The sequence below is a fragment of the Polypterus senegalus genome, chromosome 2 (genome assembly GCF_016835505.1).
Source record: "Polypterus senegalus isolate Bchr_013 chromosome 2, ASM1683550v1, whole genome shotgun sequence".
NCBI classification, from domain to species: Eukaryota; Metazoa; Chordata; class Cladistia; order Polypteriformes; family Polypteridae; genus Polypterus; species Polypterus senegalus.
The window spans coordinates 134087365-134104785 of record NC_053155.1 but is presented as its reverse complement, the minus strand read 5'-3'; the positions used below and the strand labels follow the sequence as shown (position 1 = coordinate 134104785).

The window sequence follows — 17421 nt, the reverse complement described above, 5'->3', positions numbered from 1 at the left end:
GCTGCTTACAGTTAAAAACTGTCAGTCCTCCTTTTATTAACTGAATCCACCCTGATTTATCAGTATCCTGGATTAATGGTGTCTCCAGCAATTCAACTGAAAGTTGGACTGCTGCTGCTCACTTATTCAAATCCTGGTTTTGTGCAACACCCTGAAACTGTTTTGTGGTATTGAATGTCCGATTGTGACCATTTTTCTCTCCTTCCTCTCTGCTGACTGGATTATCCTATAATATTTACCCCTTAGCACAGGCTGGGATTGGGTTAGGCTGGGATGTGGGGTTTTGTTGTTTTACGTTTATCATTCTTCCCTCTTATATCTTCTTTTATTATTCTGTTATTGAATTATTAAAAACAATGATTAAAAAACTGATATTGTTGAGGATTATTATGCCCTAATAAATGTGGATGTGATTGATTCAATTTGTTCTCAGTTCTTTTTAGTTAGAAATCAACATACTTTATTACAGAATGGCAGGAACTATTAACTTTGTGATATCATCTGCCTAGTCACTATGGTGGTATCACACAGATAGATAGATAGATAGATAGATAGATAGATAGATAGATAGATAGATAGATAGATAGATAGATAGATAGATAGATAGATAGATAGATAGATAGATAGATAGATACTTTATTAATCCCAAGGGGACATTCACATAATCCAGCAGCAGTATACTGATACAAAGAAACAATATTAAATTAAATAGTAAAAAAATTGAAAAATGAAAAAAATAAAAAAGCAGACAATAACTTTGAGTAATGTTAGCATTTACTCCCCCGGGTACTATCACTCAGCTATATATCAAAGTTAGGTGTTGTTAATTTTAAGTGTTTTATAACATGAATGCAAACATCCAAGATTGTTTTAGAATGCCTTTCATTGTTTTTTAATTGAAATCAGAGCACTCAACTGTGTTACTTCTATGCAGAGCAAAAAGAAAGGACAATATATAGAGTATTGTGTCTGCTGTGGTTTATCATTTTTATTCCCTACCTTAGGTCTCCTCCATTCATGATTGTCATCACTAGACAGAGGTCTGTTTTGGTTTGAAATGCATATGCCAAAGAGACAATGAAACGGCTGTGGACTCTGGCAAGGATTCGCTTTTCAACCATGGCACCCTGTAACATAAATATAAAAGACAACAAAGAATATTGATGCTTGTGAAGGAGAACTCAAAATCTCAAGTGCAAAATTGAATATATAGATACAGGGTGAGTCAAAATTATGTTAACATTTGAATGGCAGAAACAATTGATTCACAAAACATACTTCATATGTGCAAGATGATTTACAGGAATGTCTCAACCAATTTGCCAAAATGTTCAACACATGTAAAATATGTGTCACATAAATTATCCACAAAAATTGTATATTAAAAGTATATTAATAGCAATACCATTAGTGTTAACATAATTTTTACTCACCCTGTGAATATATATATATATATATATATATATATATATATATATATATATATATATATATATACAGTATATATATATATATATATATATATATATATATATATATATATATATATATATATATATATATATATATATATATATACAGTATATTAAAGATTCTCTTGAGTAATGGGACTATTTTTTTTTTATTCCAGAACATTGTACTTCTCCCTCTGCATGAATGCCTTTGTAGATTTCGAACTGTGTTCTGGGTCATTGTCTTGTTGAATATCCAACCCGTGCGTAACTTCAACTTTGTGACTGAAGAATTTGTTGATATTGGATTGAATTCATCTGACCCTCGATTTTAACAATTGCCCCAGTCCCTGAACTAACTACACAGCTTGATGGAACCCCCACCAAATTTGACAGTAGGTAGCAGGTGTTTTTTTTGGAATATGGTGTTCTTCTTCCACCATGCAAAGTGCTTTTTGTTATGACCAGATAACTGTATTTTTGTCTCATTTGTCCAAAGCACTCTGTTCCAAAATGAATCTGGCTTGACTAAATGAGCATTTACATACAACAAGCGACTCTGTTTGTGCCGTGAGTGCAGAAAGGGCTTCTTTCTCATCATCCTGCCATACAGATGTTCTTTGTGCAAATTGTGCTGAATTGTAGAGCGATGTACAGATACGCCATCTGCAGCAAGATGTTCTTGCAGGTCTTTGGAGGTGATCTGTGGGTTGTCTGTAACTATTCTCATAATCCTGCACATATGCCGCTCCTGTATTTTCTTGCCCTGCCAGACCTGAGTTTAACAGCAACTGTGCGTGTGGCCTTCCATTTCCTGATTACATTCCTTCCTTTTGAAACTGACAGTTGAAACCTCTGAGATGGCTTTTTGTAGCCTTCCCCTAAACCATGATATTGAACAATCTTTGTTTTCAGATCTTTTGAGAGTTGCTTTGAGGATCCCATGCTGTCACTCTTCAGAGGAGAGTCAAAGGGAAGCACAACTTGCAACTGACCACCTTAAATACCTTTTCTCATGATTGGACACACCTGTCTATGAAGTTCAAGGCTTAACAAGCTAATCTAACCAATTTGGTGTTGCAAGTAATCAGTATTGAGCAGTTACATACATTCAAATCAGCAACTTTACAAGGGTACCCAAATTTTTGCACAGCCAGTTTTTCACACTTGATTTAATTTCATACAAATAAATACTGCTTCACTAAAACTCTTTGTTCAGAAAACACCCCAGTACTCAGATGTTCCTAGGAAATGAAAGACATACCACTGTTATCTTTGTTGTTGAAAGTAGAGTAAATTATTATGCAGGCTGAGAGGGGTTCCCAAACTTTTTCAAATGACTGTATATGGTTACTTTTAGACAGATTTTTGTTAACATTTTGGGTTTTGGTGCTTAGTTTTCTTTTGATTGTTTGGTTTTGACCTTAGCTTGTTTTTCACTTTTAATGTTTGTTTTCATCTCCTGTATGTTAATATACACTTAATAGCTACTTTATTTATTTTTGCTATACAGTACACAGTAGGACCCCCTTTGGCTCAAAAAAATATTGAATTATTCAATGCATGGATTCAGTAAGGTCCTGTTAACATTTACTAGGTATTTTGATCCATGGCATCAAGGGGTTCCAGCAGATTTTTGAGCACACATTCTTGCTGGATTCATCCTATTCTACTGCTTCCCAAAAGTCCTCTATTGGATTAGGTCCTGGATTAACCTGAGGTCAGTGTTACTGCTAAGGCTTTAAGCTTCTATTTGAAATAGGGTCAACTCTGGCCTCATAGCCTGCAGCTGATACCACCAGCCTAAACTGTTAACACAAGGCAGGTTGCATGCTTAGATTTATACTGTGCTTTCCAAAGCCTGACCCTAATATCAACATGTTGAAGAAGCCATGATTTATTAAACCAGGTGTCATTTTTCCAGTTTCGAATCATCCAATTTTAGAGATCAGGTACACAATGTAGCCTCATATTTAATTTCTTAAGCTGACAGAAGTAGAAACTGGCATGGTCTTCTGTTACTATTGTCCATCTGCTTCAAGGTCCAAAGAGTAATAAATACAGAGGTCATCATCTGCACACCACTGTTGTTTAACTGGAGTATTTGTGGCTTTTCTGTCACCCTGAACAATTCTGATGGCTCTTCACTGACTTTTCTTATTAACAAGATGTCTTCACTGGCATTCATTGAGTGCTTCTTCAGTTATAACCCTATCCTCTGTAAATTTAGAAACTAAAAATCAAAGGCAATACTGGAACCCCAACGTTTGGTACCAACAATCGTACCTCAGGTATGCTTTTCCCCTATGATTAGTTGTCAAAACTGACATGTTTTTACTTATTAAGTATAAAGTAAGAAAAAGTGTATGTGAGTCACAAAACACCAACTTTGAATCAGTTACTGCAGTATAAAGAGAATCAAGATGCAAAACTTCACTCCCTGATGTTGTCTTTTCATTAAGAATACCAAGTATTTTTTATGTAATTGTCTTCTAAGATTGATTTGTATAAAAATACAAAAGGATACAAAATATAAAATATTCAAGGAAAAGATTATTTATATTTAACAAACCATTCTTCAGACCTTTTGTGAAGGGAGCAAAGGCCAGTGTAGCAACTTAGTTGGGAAGATATGCTAATCTAACTACAAACAATAGTGAGCAAAGTTGTACTCATTTGGTTCGTGGACTTTCCATGGATAATTGTTTCCCTTTTACTAATACAGATGTATAAATAATATTGTGAACAAAGTGAATGTTTGATTCAATGTATGTGTAATGGTGTTTGAAATAAATCCTTACACTGAAACTTACTGTCAGACGTAAAGACAATTCATGCACTACAATACAGCTTAGGCACAAAATGGTTAGCATAACCTCAAGATAAATGTGACTTTTGTATTAATGCTGTATTTAAGTCAGGATAAGAGAAATACATGTGAGTGCAAGCTGATATAAATATGTAATTCCAACTTACTTCATAGCCTTTTCTCTTTTTGAGCCTCTTCTTGTTGAGTTTCTTGCATGCATAAAGCTTCCCAGTGGCTCTCATCTGTGTCGCAGACACTTCTCCAAAACCCCCTTTTCCAAGAACCCTAAAGTCGAGGAACCATTCCTCACCAATGGGTTGTGACTCCAGCCATTTCCACTGAAGGAAGCGCATGAAATACATAGTGTCTTTATAATTCAAGAAGGGAGCCTCTTGCATAAAACAGAGAGTGCTCTCCAGGACCTCAGTGAAAAGATCATCCTTGGTGTCCTGGTGTTCCGATTTTACCTTTGCAATGGTATTCTCCTCCAGATAGGTGCAGAAGTACCTTCCTCCAGATTCCAAGTACCGAGATATAATTTTGGTAGCTTTCTGCGCCCGTGCTGTGTCCTCTGCTGTGTCATATTCTTGAATATCACTCCAGATCTTGGATGCTGGTCTGTACTCTGGTACCGTTTCCAGATACTGCTGGAAGAGCAGCTTTCCAATTGGCTGCTTGCAGCATATGTTGTCAAAATCCAAGTTGATGCTATCCTTGAGATCCTCACACTTTGTGATGTGAGGTAACTGAAGCTTGGCCCGATACTTTTTGTCCCGTGAAGCAGCAGCATTGGAGTTGCCATCAAAACTTCCTCTGGCGGTGATATATGCAGAATTGGCTACCACTGTCTCCAATCCCCCGATGTCCATTGCAGTATGTTGTCTTTGCACTGAGTCACCTACGACATTGATACCTGGCCATAAACGGACTGAACAGGGATAGTTAGTTGATAAATAAAGAAGTAATGTGATCATCAGCTGGTAACATTTTAGAACTTATTAAAATATTAAACATTAGTCCTTCACAGGAATTGTCTTGTAATGAAAAGGGTGTGCTCTGAGTGGAAAGAGAATTTGCAGTAGAAAGCATGCATGGATAACCTAGAAGGACTATCAAGACCAGAAAGGTAATCCTGACATTAAAAGATATTATTGAAAGGTTTAACACAGGAAGTGGACAAATGATTGGGAAGGGAGCTACTCCCAAGTCAGCACTTTCTAAAAGCTTAATATGCTTATCAAGTAATACCCTTATGTCACATGCTGGTTGCTTGTCTTATAAAACACATGCTTACCTGTCCCAACATTCCACTCACTCCTGAAGTATGGGCTCTCAATTTAAGCAATAGCATCTTTTTGCTATTCTCATATCACTTCACATTTTTCTCAAGTCACTAAAAGCAAATTATTTCAGCATGCGACCACAACATAAATGGGTATAAATAAACACAGGGTGTGAAAGAATAGATGTAATTAGTAGGAAGCCTAACAGTACTAACAAAGTATATGATGAGTACTTCTTATTAAAGATTAAAAGTATTAAAATTAAATGAATTTAAATAAAATTAAATAAGGGGTCGGCACAGTTGTGCAGTGGGTAGCGCTGCTGCCTCGCAGTTAGGAGACCCTGGTTCGCTTCCCGGGTCCTCCCTGCGTGGAGTTTGCATGTTCTCCCCGTGTCTGCGTGGCTTTCCTCCCACAGTCCAAAGATATGCAGGTTAGGTGCATTGCCGATCCTAAATTGTCCCTAGTTTGTGCTTGGTGTGTGTGCCCTGCGGGGTGCTGGTGCCCTGCCCGGGGTTTGTTTCCTGCCCTGCGCCCTGGGATTGGCTCCAGCAGACCCCCGTGACCCTGTAGTTAGGATATAGCGGGTTGGATAATGGATGGATATTAAATAAGGTTCCCAGCTAAAGTTAGAAAGAGGACTCACAGGGTTGGTACGGGGTGGAAACAGAGAGGGCAGCATGTGCTCTCAGAACAGGACAGCCTTTGTAAAATGTAGGAAAAGTGATAGAATTTACCTACCAACTGTGAAACTGAGCCGTACACGGCAGTAACTATAATAGCATCACTCTAATGATATCAGTGGGACCAGGTTCTGTTGGGGTTTGTGGTTTTTGGGCCTGGAGCCCATACAGATTTTGATTTTTCTTTCCTCCAAGTTAACATGATTTTTTTCTTTTTTTCCAGTTAGGACACAAGGAAGAAAATAATTGCACTTGATAAGGTTCATCACAGGGCAGTGGTCAGCTAGAGAAATACATGTTCACTTCAGATTCAATCAATATATACAGTAGACCAACTGCCAAGGGTCAAATGGAAGATAACATTGAAAAGAATTTGTTAAAACACTGACCCATCCTGATTCAAGCTGTCTCTGACCATTCCTCCAACTTGCTGTTTCCTGGCAAAAACAAATACTCAGAAGTATTTCTTGAAACATTTCACCCTAAATCTTCTAGTATTGGACAGAAGGATGGCACAGCGATTAGGACTGTCAACTGGCAGGTCCAGGGCGATGGTTAGTGTCAATGTGTGTTAAAGTGTACCCTGTAATGGGCTAATGTCCCAACCAAGTTTTTTACAACCTTTGTCACAAGAACGAGACATTGACAGATAAAGAGTTGGGGCAGCCACCCGTATATTGTGGTATCCTGGCTGCAAAAGTCGTTTTATTCTAACAAAATACAGAGCACTGAAGTGCACACAACCGAGTCCAAAACAAGACTAAAGAAACAAAGGAAAAGGGGCAGGTTTTAAAGGGGGAGACAGGAAGTGAGGTCGTATGGATCCGGCACGTGGTCTTCCACCATTGGCTCGTAGCCGGAGGTGACATCAGAGGGACTGGAGCTGGTGTGGCCGACTTCCATTGGCTCAGTCCCGGAAGTGATGTCAGGTGATCCAGGTGAAATCCCCCGGGGATGGTCTACAGGCAAGGGAGAAAAAGAGTCAGTGCACTCTGCCACACCCCGGCATGCCTCCGAACTGCCTTCACTCAAGCCCTTTAGCTGCGTCCCATGCGCACGTGTGTGACACCTTGTACTCATTGTTCTTGGGATAAACTCTCGGCAACTCTAAAAGTGGATTAATCAAGTTGAGAAGGTGGTTGGATAGATTGATGGACATTGTGAAAACCAGCCCAACCACAGACAGACAGACACCATTTTAAGTCCACCACACACGATTTATTTACACTATTTACAAGTCCAATAAACAGTCCCACACAGGACACAGTTCCCTGGCACCAATCACCATTCTCTCTGGCCTCACAATGGTCCTCTTCGGGCCGCCTTCTCTCCACACTCTGAAGCCTTGCTTTCCTCCACCCTACACCAGTTCCTCAACTGTTGGAAGGCGGCCCCTTTTATGCTGTCCCAGATATGCTCCGGGTGCTCCTCGATGAATTTCCGCTGGCACTTCCTGGTGTGGCGGAAGTGCTGGCTTCCAGGGCTTCAGGAACCAGAACCTGCCCCCAGGTGGTGGCCACGGGCCCCTATAGGGTAGGGTTTCCGTGACCCCCATAGCAACCAAGGCGGCTGTCCTCTCCTAGCAGAGGTGCTATATGGCACCCAGCCACCCGTGACAACGTGTTATTACTTAAGCAGCTACCTGACAGTGGGTGATTAAGTCACAATTCACATTTTTAAACTTTAAGCTTTTTTGTATTTGCTTGTTTTGTACACTTGCCGGTGTTCTTGCAACTACAATTTTATTTCATTCTTTTGTTTGTGAAGTGTTCATTTCATGTTCTTTTTTTCCTTTTTGGCCATAGCTGACCACAATTGGCACCTGTTTCTTACTCTCCTTGGTCGCTTTTCCCCTGTTAACAATGTCTCTGTACTCTTCGGCTATATGCCTGACAGTGGAGATCCATAAATAATAATCTTGCTACCAGCTCTTTGTATTTCTCTTCCAGGAAAAAAACAGAGTTGAGGTTCTAAGATGGCTGGAATGACTACTTGCCACTTTTTCCACTTTTATATCAGCTCCCTCAAAACAAAGTGGAAGCAAAAAAACTTGCTGTTTCTTTGCAAATATCTGACGTACACAAGTTAGGGTGAGAGGTGGATCCTGATGTTAAAATATCTTACCCAGGCCTTTACCACTAAAGCAGACACTCCAGTGTATGCTTTAAAGCAAAAGATTAACATGAGTAGCAGCAGTAATGAGTTATAAGCCTGTGGTGATTGGCAAGGGATTTGGGCACGTAGAGCTGCTTCTGACGGTGGATCAGGTCATCGTGTCTCGCTGGTCAGCTACTGTCTGCCTCAAGCTAGGTGGTATGTATGGACTGCTTAGCTGGAGAACTGGACTGTTACACTAGTCAGATGCTGGGCAGATGCACCATAACTGAGTGTATGCAATAAATACAATGTAACTGTAAAGCACACAATGGATACGAGTGTAGAAATAATTTATTGTAAGAAGTTACCTTCGTTTTCACTCAGGTTCTCTGCTCACTTAGCCTATTTGTTGCTGCAAAGCGTGGTAAAGTTTTTAACAATTGGAGATACAATTAAATGAGAAAATATATCATAAGTTTCAGTCTTTACCTTTCCTCTCTGATTGTCTTTGTCTTCCCTTTTCTTCTATGCATTTTGTTTTTCTTACATTTGGTTGTCTCTGTCCTTTACCTTCGTCACCTCTCATCATCTTGATCTTGAATGTAAACTTGAACAGACACTGTTTACAGGGCATCTATCTGATCAGTTGATCTTTTTGCTGGATCCTTTGTTGAGGGTTGTCATGTGCCATGTGTGTAGCAGGCACAGTCTAAATGGGAACGAGTGACTAAAACTTGGCCTTACACAATTTGGCTTTAGTAAATCTTGTTAGCAAATCCTTCATATCCAGTGACTTCCTGATTTCATCTTTGATTGAAAAAGCAACCAATGCAGACCATCTGCTCTGAGACGTTGTTGATCCCAAGTTGGTTTTATTAAGCTTTGGAGAAGAAAAACATTCGTCTGTCACGTGAAGCCACTGTCACAAGGAGTCTGAGAGCTGTATTCAAAAGTCACTGTTTCTGTTTCGATATCAGGGTTTGCTTTCAATCTCTGCAGTAGATTGTGACAGCTATCCATGTTTCCAACATATTCTTCACTGATCATATTCTTTTAAACCTCACAACGACATCAACACAATGCTGCGCTTTCTGTGTGTTTTTACTGAATTCTGACACTCCTTTTTATATACCCTGGGGGTCCGATTTTTCAACTTCAACCTCTTTTATATTGATTGACCATCTTATCCTGTAGTAGTGATGATCCATGATTTTAGAACAGATGATGTTTAGGATGCTTTTATTGGATGTAAACAAACAGTGGAGAGTAAAATCCACTAAAGTAGACAAATTTTTATTTGTCACATGGGGAAATTTAGCTTTTATAGATGTTCAAGAAATATTGTAATTCTAAATACACCTGACCTACATAGCAGTGTTCAGAATGTGGCATTTGGAATGTTCTTTGGTTATTGCAAAGTTAGGACACTTTATTAAACATCCTAAACTCCTGAGGTGAAAAGATGACAAAAGGTGGTTTTCATGAGTTGTGAACGAACTACACTAAATTCAGTGTAAAATCCATTAAGGTCAATGAAGACCTGAAGGACAATCCATCCATCCATCCATTATCCAATCCACTATATCCTAACTACAGGGTCAGGGGGGGTCTGCTGGAGCCAACACTGGGTGCAAGGCAGGAAACAAACCCTGGGCAGGGCACCAGCCCACCGCACTGAAAGACAATGTTCAAAATGTGTATGAGCTGTAAGAAATGTGACATTTGGAAAACTCAGGGGACTTTACTAAAAGATGTCACAATTCTGAGCTGGGAATATGACATTTAGGTATTTTTATGGGTTGTGAACAATTAAACTCTACATGCAGTGGAAAATCCATTTATGTCAACAGTGGGTCAAAAAATGATACAAAATCAATGGCAAGGTAAACATTTTTAGAAGCTATACAGATTATGAGATGTCTAATTTTTCTTACTGTTCATTAATTTGAGAAAATGTAGTAAAACTCTTTGTTTTCAAATTTAGGGTGCCTTTACTGATTTTAAACACAAAAAGGTTCAATTTGACCTGAAGACGTTGTGAAGATTAAGTTGGCTGATACATTTCTCCAATTGTTGTATCCATATGTGCTTAACTGAGTGCTCTTATCACTGATTCCAAATAGCATTCAACAAAACCAGACCATACAACCATTTTTCTACTGTATACTAGCCCTGGCCTTCTTATCTTCTCAACATATTTTTACCTGCAAGTAATCGTGATTACTTGTAAATCTACAGCCATCATTTCTGTTTTTTTTAGTGGCCCTTTCCTAACTACTGAACAGCACTATTTTTCTGACAGCTGTCTTGACCAAGAGTTGGGTCATCATCTAGTGTAATAGTGTCACATTGGACAAGAATTTGGTTTTGCTGGTTGACATAACTATCTAAAATCACCATCTTCAGTGTAGATGATATGCAGTTAGTGCCGTCATGTTTGATACTCCGGCAATGGCAAAAGATTATCCGGTTCTTTTTTATTTTCTTTGTGCAGTAGGGACTTTCCGCAACATAAAATAGTCCATTATAGCCTGGACTGAAGGTGGGGCCACTGAAAATAAATGGCTATGGCAACAAGTTTTGTATGTTTGAAAACTCTTTACAAGTTTAACAAAAAAAAAATCAGTGCATATGTAAATGTAGTTTTAATGGGATCCCTATGCACTTGTATATCTTTGACTAATGGCTAAGTCTACCTCAGCTGACTGGCTCCAATAGGGGGCGCTTGCTCCCGCAGATTGTGTTCTTTATAAAAATGCAGGGCATACATGAATCATATATACAGCTTCATTAACCACGGTGGAAACAATCAGTTGAGAGAAATATGCCACAAATAGATTATTTATATATCTCTCTATTATAATAAAAAAAAATCCTGGGACAAGACGTGACTTTTTCAGTGAGATACTTTCACGTTCCCCGAGACAAGACTTTAACCACACCCGGGGCTGGAAATAAAAGACAAAGAGTAGATGACAAAGTAGAATGTCGTAAAGAATTCAAAAACATTGGCGCAATACACATGCAGAGCGGGTTAGAGATAAAGAAAGTACTAAAATTCGAAAGTCTCAAAAAAATGATAGTAAAGATCTCATTAGCACAAACAAATGGAAATTATTACTCAGTGAAATAACAGAACAACGACTAGAATATGGTTGGTTGGTTTTTAGTGCGGGAGGAACTGGAGGTCAACGGAGCAGAACGGATGACTAAGATGAGGGACAGTACACGTCTAAGAGTGCCCATAGGCAACAGCAAAAAACAGTGCTTGCTGACCTTTGGGTTTTGCATAACTATTTCACAACATGATCACGTCTCCATTTTCCTGTCCAGGACACCACTCCTTCTTCAGTTGTCTGTTCACTCTATTGGGTAAGTGGTGCTATTTGTATGGCCTATCAATCAATTCTACTGCAATATTAATTTGCATAAAATACACTCTCAACACAGAGCATGTAAGTTAGCCTAATATTAATAAATATTGACAAATACAAAAATTATTGTCAATTTATAAAACATGCATTTTTTTACAGTGTAAGTAAGTCAGATGTTTAATTCTGATTATGATAAAACTACCATAGATGTGGTAGAATATTTCAGTTGAAAAAATAGTTTCATTTGTAACCACTGGTATAGCATCTGATTCAGAAGGGCATTGTATATTAGGGAGTCTATGTGAAGAACCACTTTAGTGGGTCTGTCTTCTTGTGCAGCTCTCCATGTCAGGTTTGGATATGTTTTCTGAATTATTTTCAGAACATACTATTGTACTTGCTTCTATGTTTCTTTATTGGATTGTGATTTGTTACTGCATTTGGTTCTTTAAATAAAATAAAGAATGAAAAAAGAAGAAAGCAAACAAATTGTTCATTTGACTCTTTTAATTGGACTGTTCTGATTATTAAAAATCATATACAGTATTTACAATGCATACATTTATTTGTTGTTTTAATAACATTTTAGAGTGAAGCAAAGCTGAACCTTATTCAGGCAGCTTAAGGCACATGGCAGGAATGAAGAATGAACTCAAGATGGATTGCCAGTTCTTTCCAGGATCAACTTACACAAACACACACACACACACACCCATCCTTACTTGCATTAAGTAATTTTAAAGCCACCATTTGTCCTAATCTGCAAATCTATGGAATGTGGAATAAAACCAGAAGGCACATAAGATAAAAAAATAAAAAAGACTTGCATACACAGTGTATATGTCTAGAGATAGCTATGAATGAATTTTGCTTAAAATTAGGTTGTAGCAATTAGATGCCTCAAAGGGTGTCACATTTCTAAACCAATCAAACACCTCATAAAGACGGCATTCAAAGTAGGGAGCAGTAATAGATAGATAGATAGATAGATAGATAGATAGATAGATAGATAGATAGATAGATAGATAGATAGATAGATAGATAGATAGATAGATAGATAGATAGATAGATCTGGATACTACTACTGCTTTAGATCAATCACTGACTTCACACTAGATTCTACTATTATGTTTAGGAAGCATGTGTGGCGACTCTTTACACTCATATTACTAGCAATTTACATTTTTGCTTGTAAGTAAATACCTCCTTAGTTGTATTAAAACTAACCATTATTACCACATACTTACTGTGCATCTGGTTTAGCATGTTAGGGATGTACATATTCCACTGTGAAAAGAGAATGGAAATGTGTACTTTTATATATTGTTATATACCATTATATAAACATGTTTAAATACACACTAATAATGTTGGTATGACCCTAGGTAAGCACATCATTACTGAGTAGTAATAGTGTAGAAGAAGTAACAGTAATGTGTAATTCTTCTTGTTCCTTTTCTTCTTTCAGCTACTTACATTAGAGGTCACCACAGCTGATCATCTTCTTCCATATCTTTCTGTCCTCTGCATCTTGTTCTGTTACACCCATCACTTGCGTGTCCTTTCTCACCACATCCATAAACCTACTCTTTGGCCTTCCTCTTTTCCTCTTCCCTGGCAGCTCTATCCTTCACACCCTTCTCCCAATATACTCAGCATCTCTCCTCTGCACATGTCCAAACCAACACAATCTCGCCTCTCTGACTTGGTCTCCCAACCGTCCAACTTGAGCTGACCCTCTAATGTACTCATTTCTAATCCTATCCATCCTCGTCACATCCAATGCAAACCTTAAGATCTTTAACTCTGCCACCTCCAGATCTGTCTCCTGCTTTCTGGTCAGTGCCACCGTCTCCAACCACATATAACATAACTGGTCTCACTAATGCCTTGTAGCTACTTGGTGCAAAGTGTTCTACAAACAGACTTGCCATGCCAGTTAAAATGAATACATGAACGTAGTGATCTGCTTTTATAATTCTACATTTGATAAGGATAAATACATAAAAAACAGCAAACAAAAGTGAAATTATGAAGCTCATTCATAAAGGCATCACTAATTATATTACGGTCAGTGTTATGGTGCTGCACAGATACGGTACCATTTACACAATCACCACTTGCTCTATTTGTCAATGTTAAATACGATAGATTTCACGGGAAACACATGTTCCCCAGCTTATCAGCAGAGAATTTTGCACTAAAGACAAACAGTTTAAACCACCAAGGTGTTTACTGACAAGCTGCTGAGGCACATAGGCATAGATGAAGACATAAACTTTCATTGTGGAGTTGATGTGAGGCAAAGATAAAGACTGCACCTACGTCAAGCGTTTGGCTTTTGGCTTGCAACCTATTATAGCCTCCCTCCTGACTGTCCTTCACAGAATTTATAAAAAGGCAGGTTATTACAGCAGGTATAAGCAGTTCCTTCTTGTCCTTGAGTTTGAGTCAGGGCCTTCTGCTTCTTCTCACCTTTCCAAAAGAGTCATAACGTTGAATTTCAGAAAAGATGGCTGCACTGAAAGAGAAGCGGACCTGTGCTCAGCGATGTGAAGATTTTGGGTATTTTGTGTGGAACCCGGACACCAAGCAGTTACTGGGAAGAGCACTTGACAAATGGGGTACGATGATTACAGTTTTCGAATGTTTGACCTTTTTTTGTGAAAATGAAGCTCCTTGGAAAGGTGAAGAAAGAGAAAATATTAGGGATAGAGAGGTAGTATTAGGGATTGTGATGGTATGACTAGTGAGTTTTTATGGCTTTGTAGATAATAATTAAGAGCCACTCGAATGCTTAGTTCAGTTTACTTTATGTCTTGTACATTTTACAGACATTTTGACTTTGCTTACTACAAAATATGCAATTAAGATTGACTTATGGATCGCTATACAGCATTAACAATACACAAAAGCTAAACTAGGCTTCTTTAAAATAACCAAATAGTTTGCATGAACTCGGAGAGGCCTACTGGCCGCTTGTAGTGTTTTTATCAAGTGTTCCAGGTACAAGATAACACAAAAATGAAATGGAGCCGATATAGTCGTAGTGTAGCATTAATGACCCTGTACTTCTGTGGTAGACTCCTCTCATGTGCTCCTTATGTTTGTGAGGGTTTCCTTTGTGACACGGAGTCTGCGCACAGTTCACGCTGAACTGGATGTGCATGTGGCTGCATTTGTGTCATTCTTTCAAATAACAGGTCTTCTCACCAGAACTGCACTGGTATGGGTGTGTGACCATGTTTGGTTCAGTCCTTCACTGAATCTATGATGAGTTTGGAACTGATAACCCTGAGACAAATGGGCATGAATAGATAGGATAGCGGAGTAAGAACAGTGCACAACAAGGGAGCTGGCACACTCTCCATCACTGGCAGATATGGCAGACGGTATTAAAAAGGGACACTTTGATGCCACCACTCCAATAAGATCTTACTGTTTTAATGTGATTACTAACCTGGGTAGGTAATCATATTTAATAAAGAGTATTGCCTCTGTTTTCAAGCAATATGGTAAGAATATACAGTATGACACAAACTACTAAAAAATGCAACTCCTGAATTAAAGTTTCATCATAAACAAGTGTCATCATTACTCCCAAGTGATGGCTCTGCTTTTAAACTTTTACAACATATATACATGCAGTTTTATAAACTGGAAAAGTCACAATTTTTTAACAAACTTCATGATTAAGAATGTAAAAACATATACTAGTTTTCCTCTCCTGTTCTTAAGATGTGTGAGTTAAGTTAACTAGCAACTTTAAATTAGTGCAGTGCAATATAATGTTTTGGTGCCCCTCCACCTCGTGTTAATTCCATCCTTGCACCTGATGCTGATGAGGTAGGCTCAACCAACCCGTAATCCTAAAGTGCACGATAAAAATAATTATACACTTCAATGAAAATAAACAAAGAAAAATGTTTGCAGCTTATTTTGCAGTTAATTTGAAAGATCCTACTTTGCTCTACTGCACTGCAAAATAGTTGGCATCATGCATTGATGTGCTTTTTAAGCACAGTTAGCAATTGCAAAACTCAACTGTTCTTGGGAGAAATGATGAGTTTACAGAAAAAAAAAAAACTCCATCTAATATAAAATGTCCATCCATCCATTATCCAGCCCGCTATATCCGAACTACAGGGTCACGGGGGTCTGCTGGAGCCAATCCCAGCCAACACAGGGCACAAGGCAGGAAACAAACCCCGGGCAGGACGCCAGCCGACCGCAGAATCTAAAATATGTTATTTCTATTTATTTTCTGTCTACAGTATAAGGACAGACTTCGGCGTTCAATCCTACTTTACTATATTGCTTTATATATTTGTGTTTTATGCAATATTTATTTTTAACTACTACTGCATATAAGACGTGCGGAGTGGTGGCTCTGAGGCTAGGGATTTGCACTGGTACTCGCTAGGTTGCTGGTTCAAATCCCATAAACGCCAAAAGTGACTCTACTTCGTTGGGCCCTTGAGCAAGGCCCTTAACCTGCAATTGCTCCGTCCTGGGTATGACGTTAATCTGCATCCAGCCCTGCATGTAGGCCCTCCAACCTGCAGGGAAAAACCTGGGGGTTGGTGGAAGAACTGGCACTCCAGCCACCATAAAAAACCTCACGCTGGTTCCATTCCTCCTGAACTAGTGTGGTGTCACCCGTTGCATGGCTGCACTCGGGTCCTAATCTGGGATCCTGAGTTGGTTTGTCATGTGGTGGGTGTGGTAATGCGCTGTCCCCGCGTGTGTTCCTAACCTTTCTGTCTCTCTTTATAAGGTTGTGATGGTGTCATGTATTGTATATTGTGTGATTTAATTGTATTTATTTTGTTATATGTTTGAATGTAACTCCAGTAGAAATTCCTAACAACTATTTTGCCTGGCAATAAAGTTAAAATATAAAGTGAAGAAGTGGAATGAGGTGCTGAATTTAGACTGGCACAAGAAGAGCATTGGTGCTTTGGTTTCTTGCTGGCATGAGGCTGTTAAAGTTGACTGAGATTATGCAGTTGAAAAACATCGAGTTATCCTTTGTTTGAACTAGTTAATTATTAGAAATAAAAAAGAACATATTACAAACGTTTTTGGGCCACATATGAACATACAAACATAGATTCAGGGGCACTGATGTAATATCAGTTATTCAGAATTCTAATTTCCATAATAGACATTAATTAACTTTATTGCAATAACAAAATTTGAAGTTCAGAAGCAATACCTGTGAGCTTATCTAGCACAGTAAAGACACCCAGAACAAAATTTGTTTTCAGTAACATTTGAAACACGAGTTACAATTTGAGTTAATATGCTTGTGTGCAAATTAGTCACAAGATAGTTTTATTTTTAATTACCTTTGAAATGTTACAAATACCACATAAAGAACAGAGATAGGTCCATGGGGTCTTCATTGCTCTACCTTACCAAGAAAGTCATCATTCAACTCATTTTTTGACAATTAAGAAATGTAATTTTAATCAGTTTCGCTTATTATTCCTCATTTTCTCTTTCGCTTTATAATTCACTGACATTGTCATTCTTCTATGGGTCAATTCTTCCTCAGACAGTGTTCACAGAGGATATGTTCTCCCATTTCTTTATTAAAATGTTTTTGTAACAGTGTTCAATGTGTTATGGTGCCCTGATTATACCAGTCAGACAGGAGGACCTTGGATTGGAGGTTCAAGTCTAAATGGAGAACAAATAGTTGCAGATTTCAGAGTAAAA

General features: G+C 38.4%; 2 protein-coding genes across 2 annotated transcripts in view; one reads left to right on the top strand and one right to left on the bottom strand.

Annotated features, from left to right (window-relative positions):
* Positions 1-5129, bottom strand: part of grk1a (G protein-coupled receptor kinase 1 a) — a 44405-nt gene extending 39276 nt beyond the window's left edge. The window contains exons 1-2 of the mRNA XM_039746095.1: positions 4428-5129; positions 1000-1127 (exon numbers count right to left, since the gene is read on the bottom strand). Of these exons, the coding sequence (XP_039602029.1) occupies positions 1000-1127; positions 4428-5129 (830 nt within the window). The remainder of the gene's footprint in view (positions 1-999; positions 1128-4427) is intronic.
* A 9080-nt stretch (positions 5130-14209) lies between these two features.
* The window catches only part of LOC120524415 (potassium-transporting ATPase subunit beta-like), a 38446-nt gene continuing 35234 nt past the window's right edge, over positions 14210-17421 (top strand). Inside the window, exon 1 of the mRNA XM_039746271.1 lies at positions 14210-14321. Within this exon, the coding sequence (XP_039602205.1) occupies positions 14210-14321 (112 nt within the window). The remainder of the gene's footprint in view (positions 14322-17421) is intronic.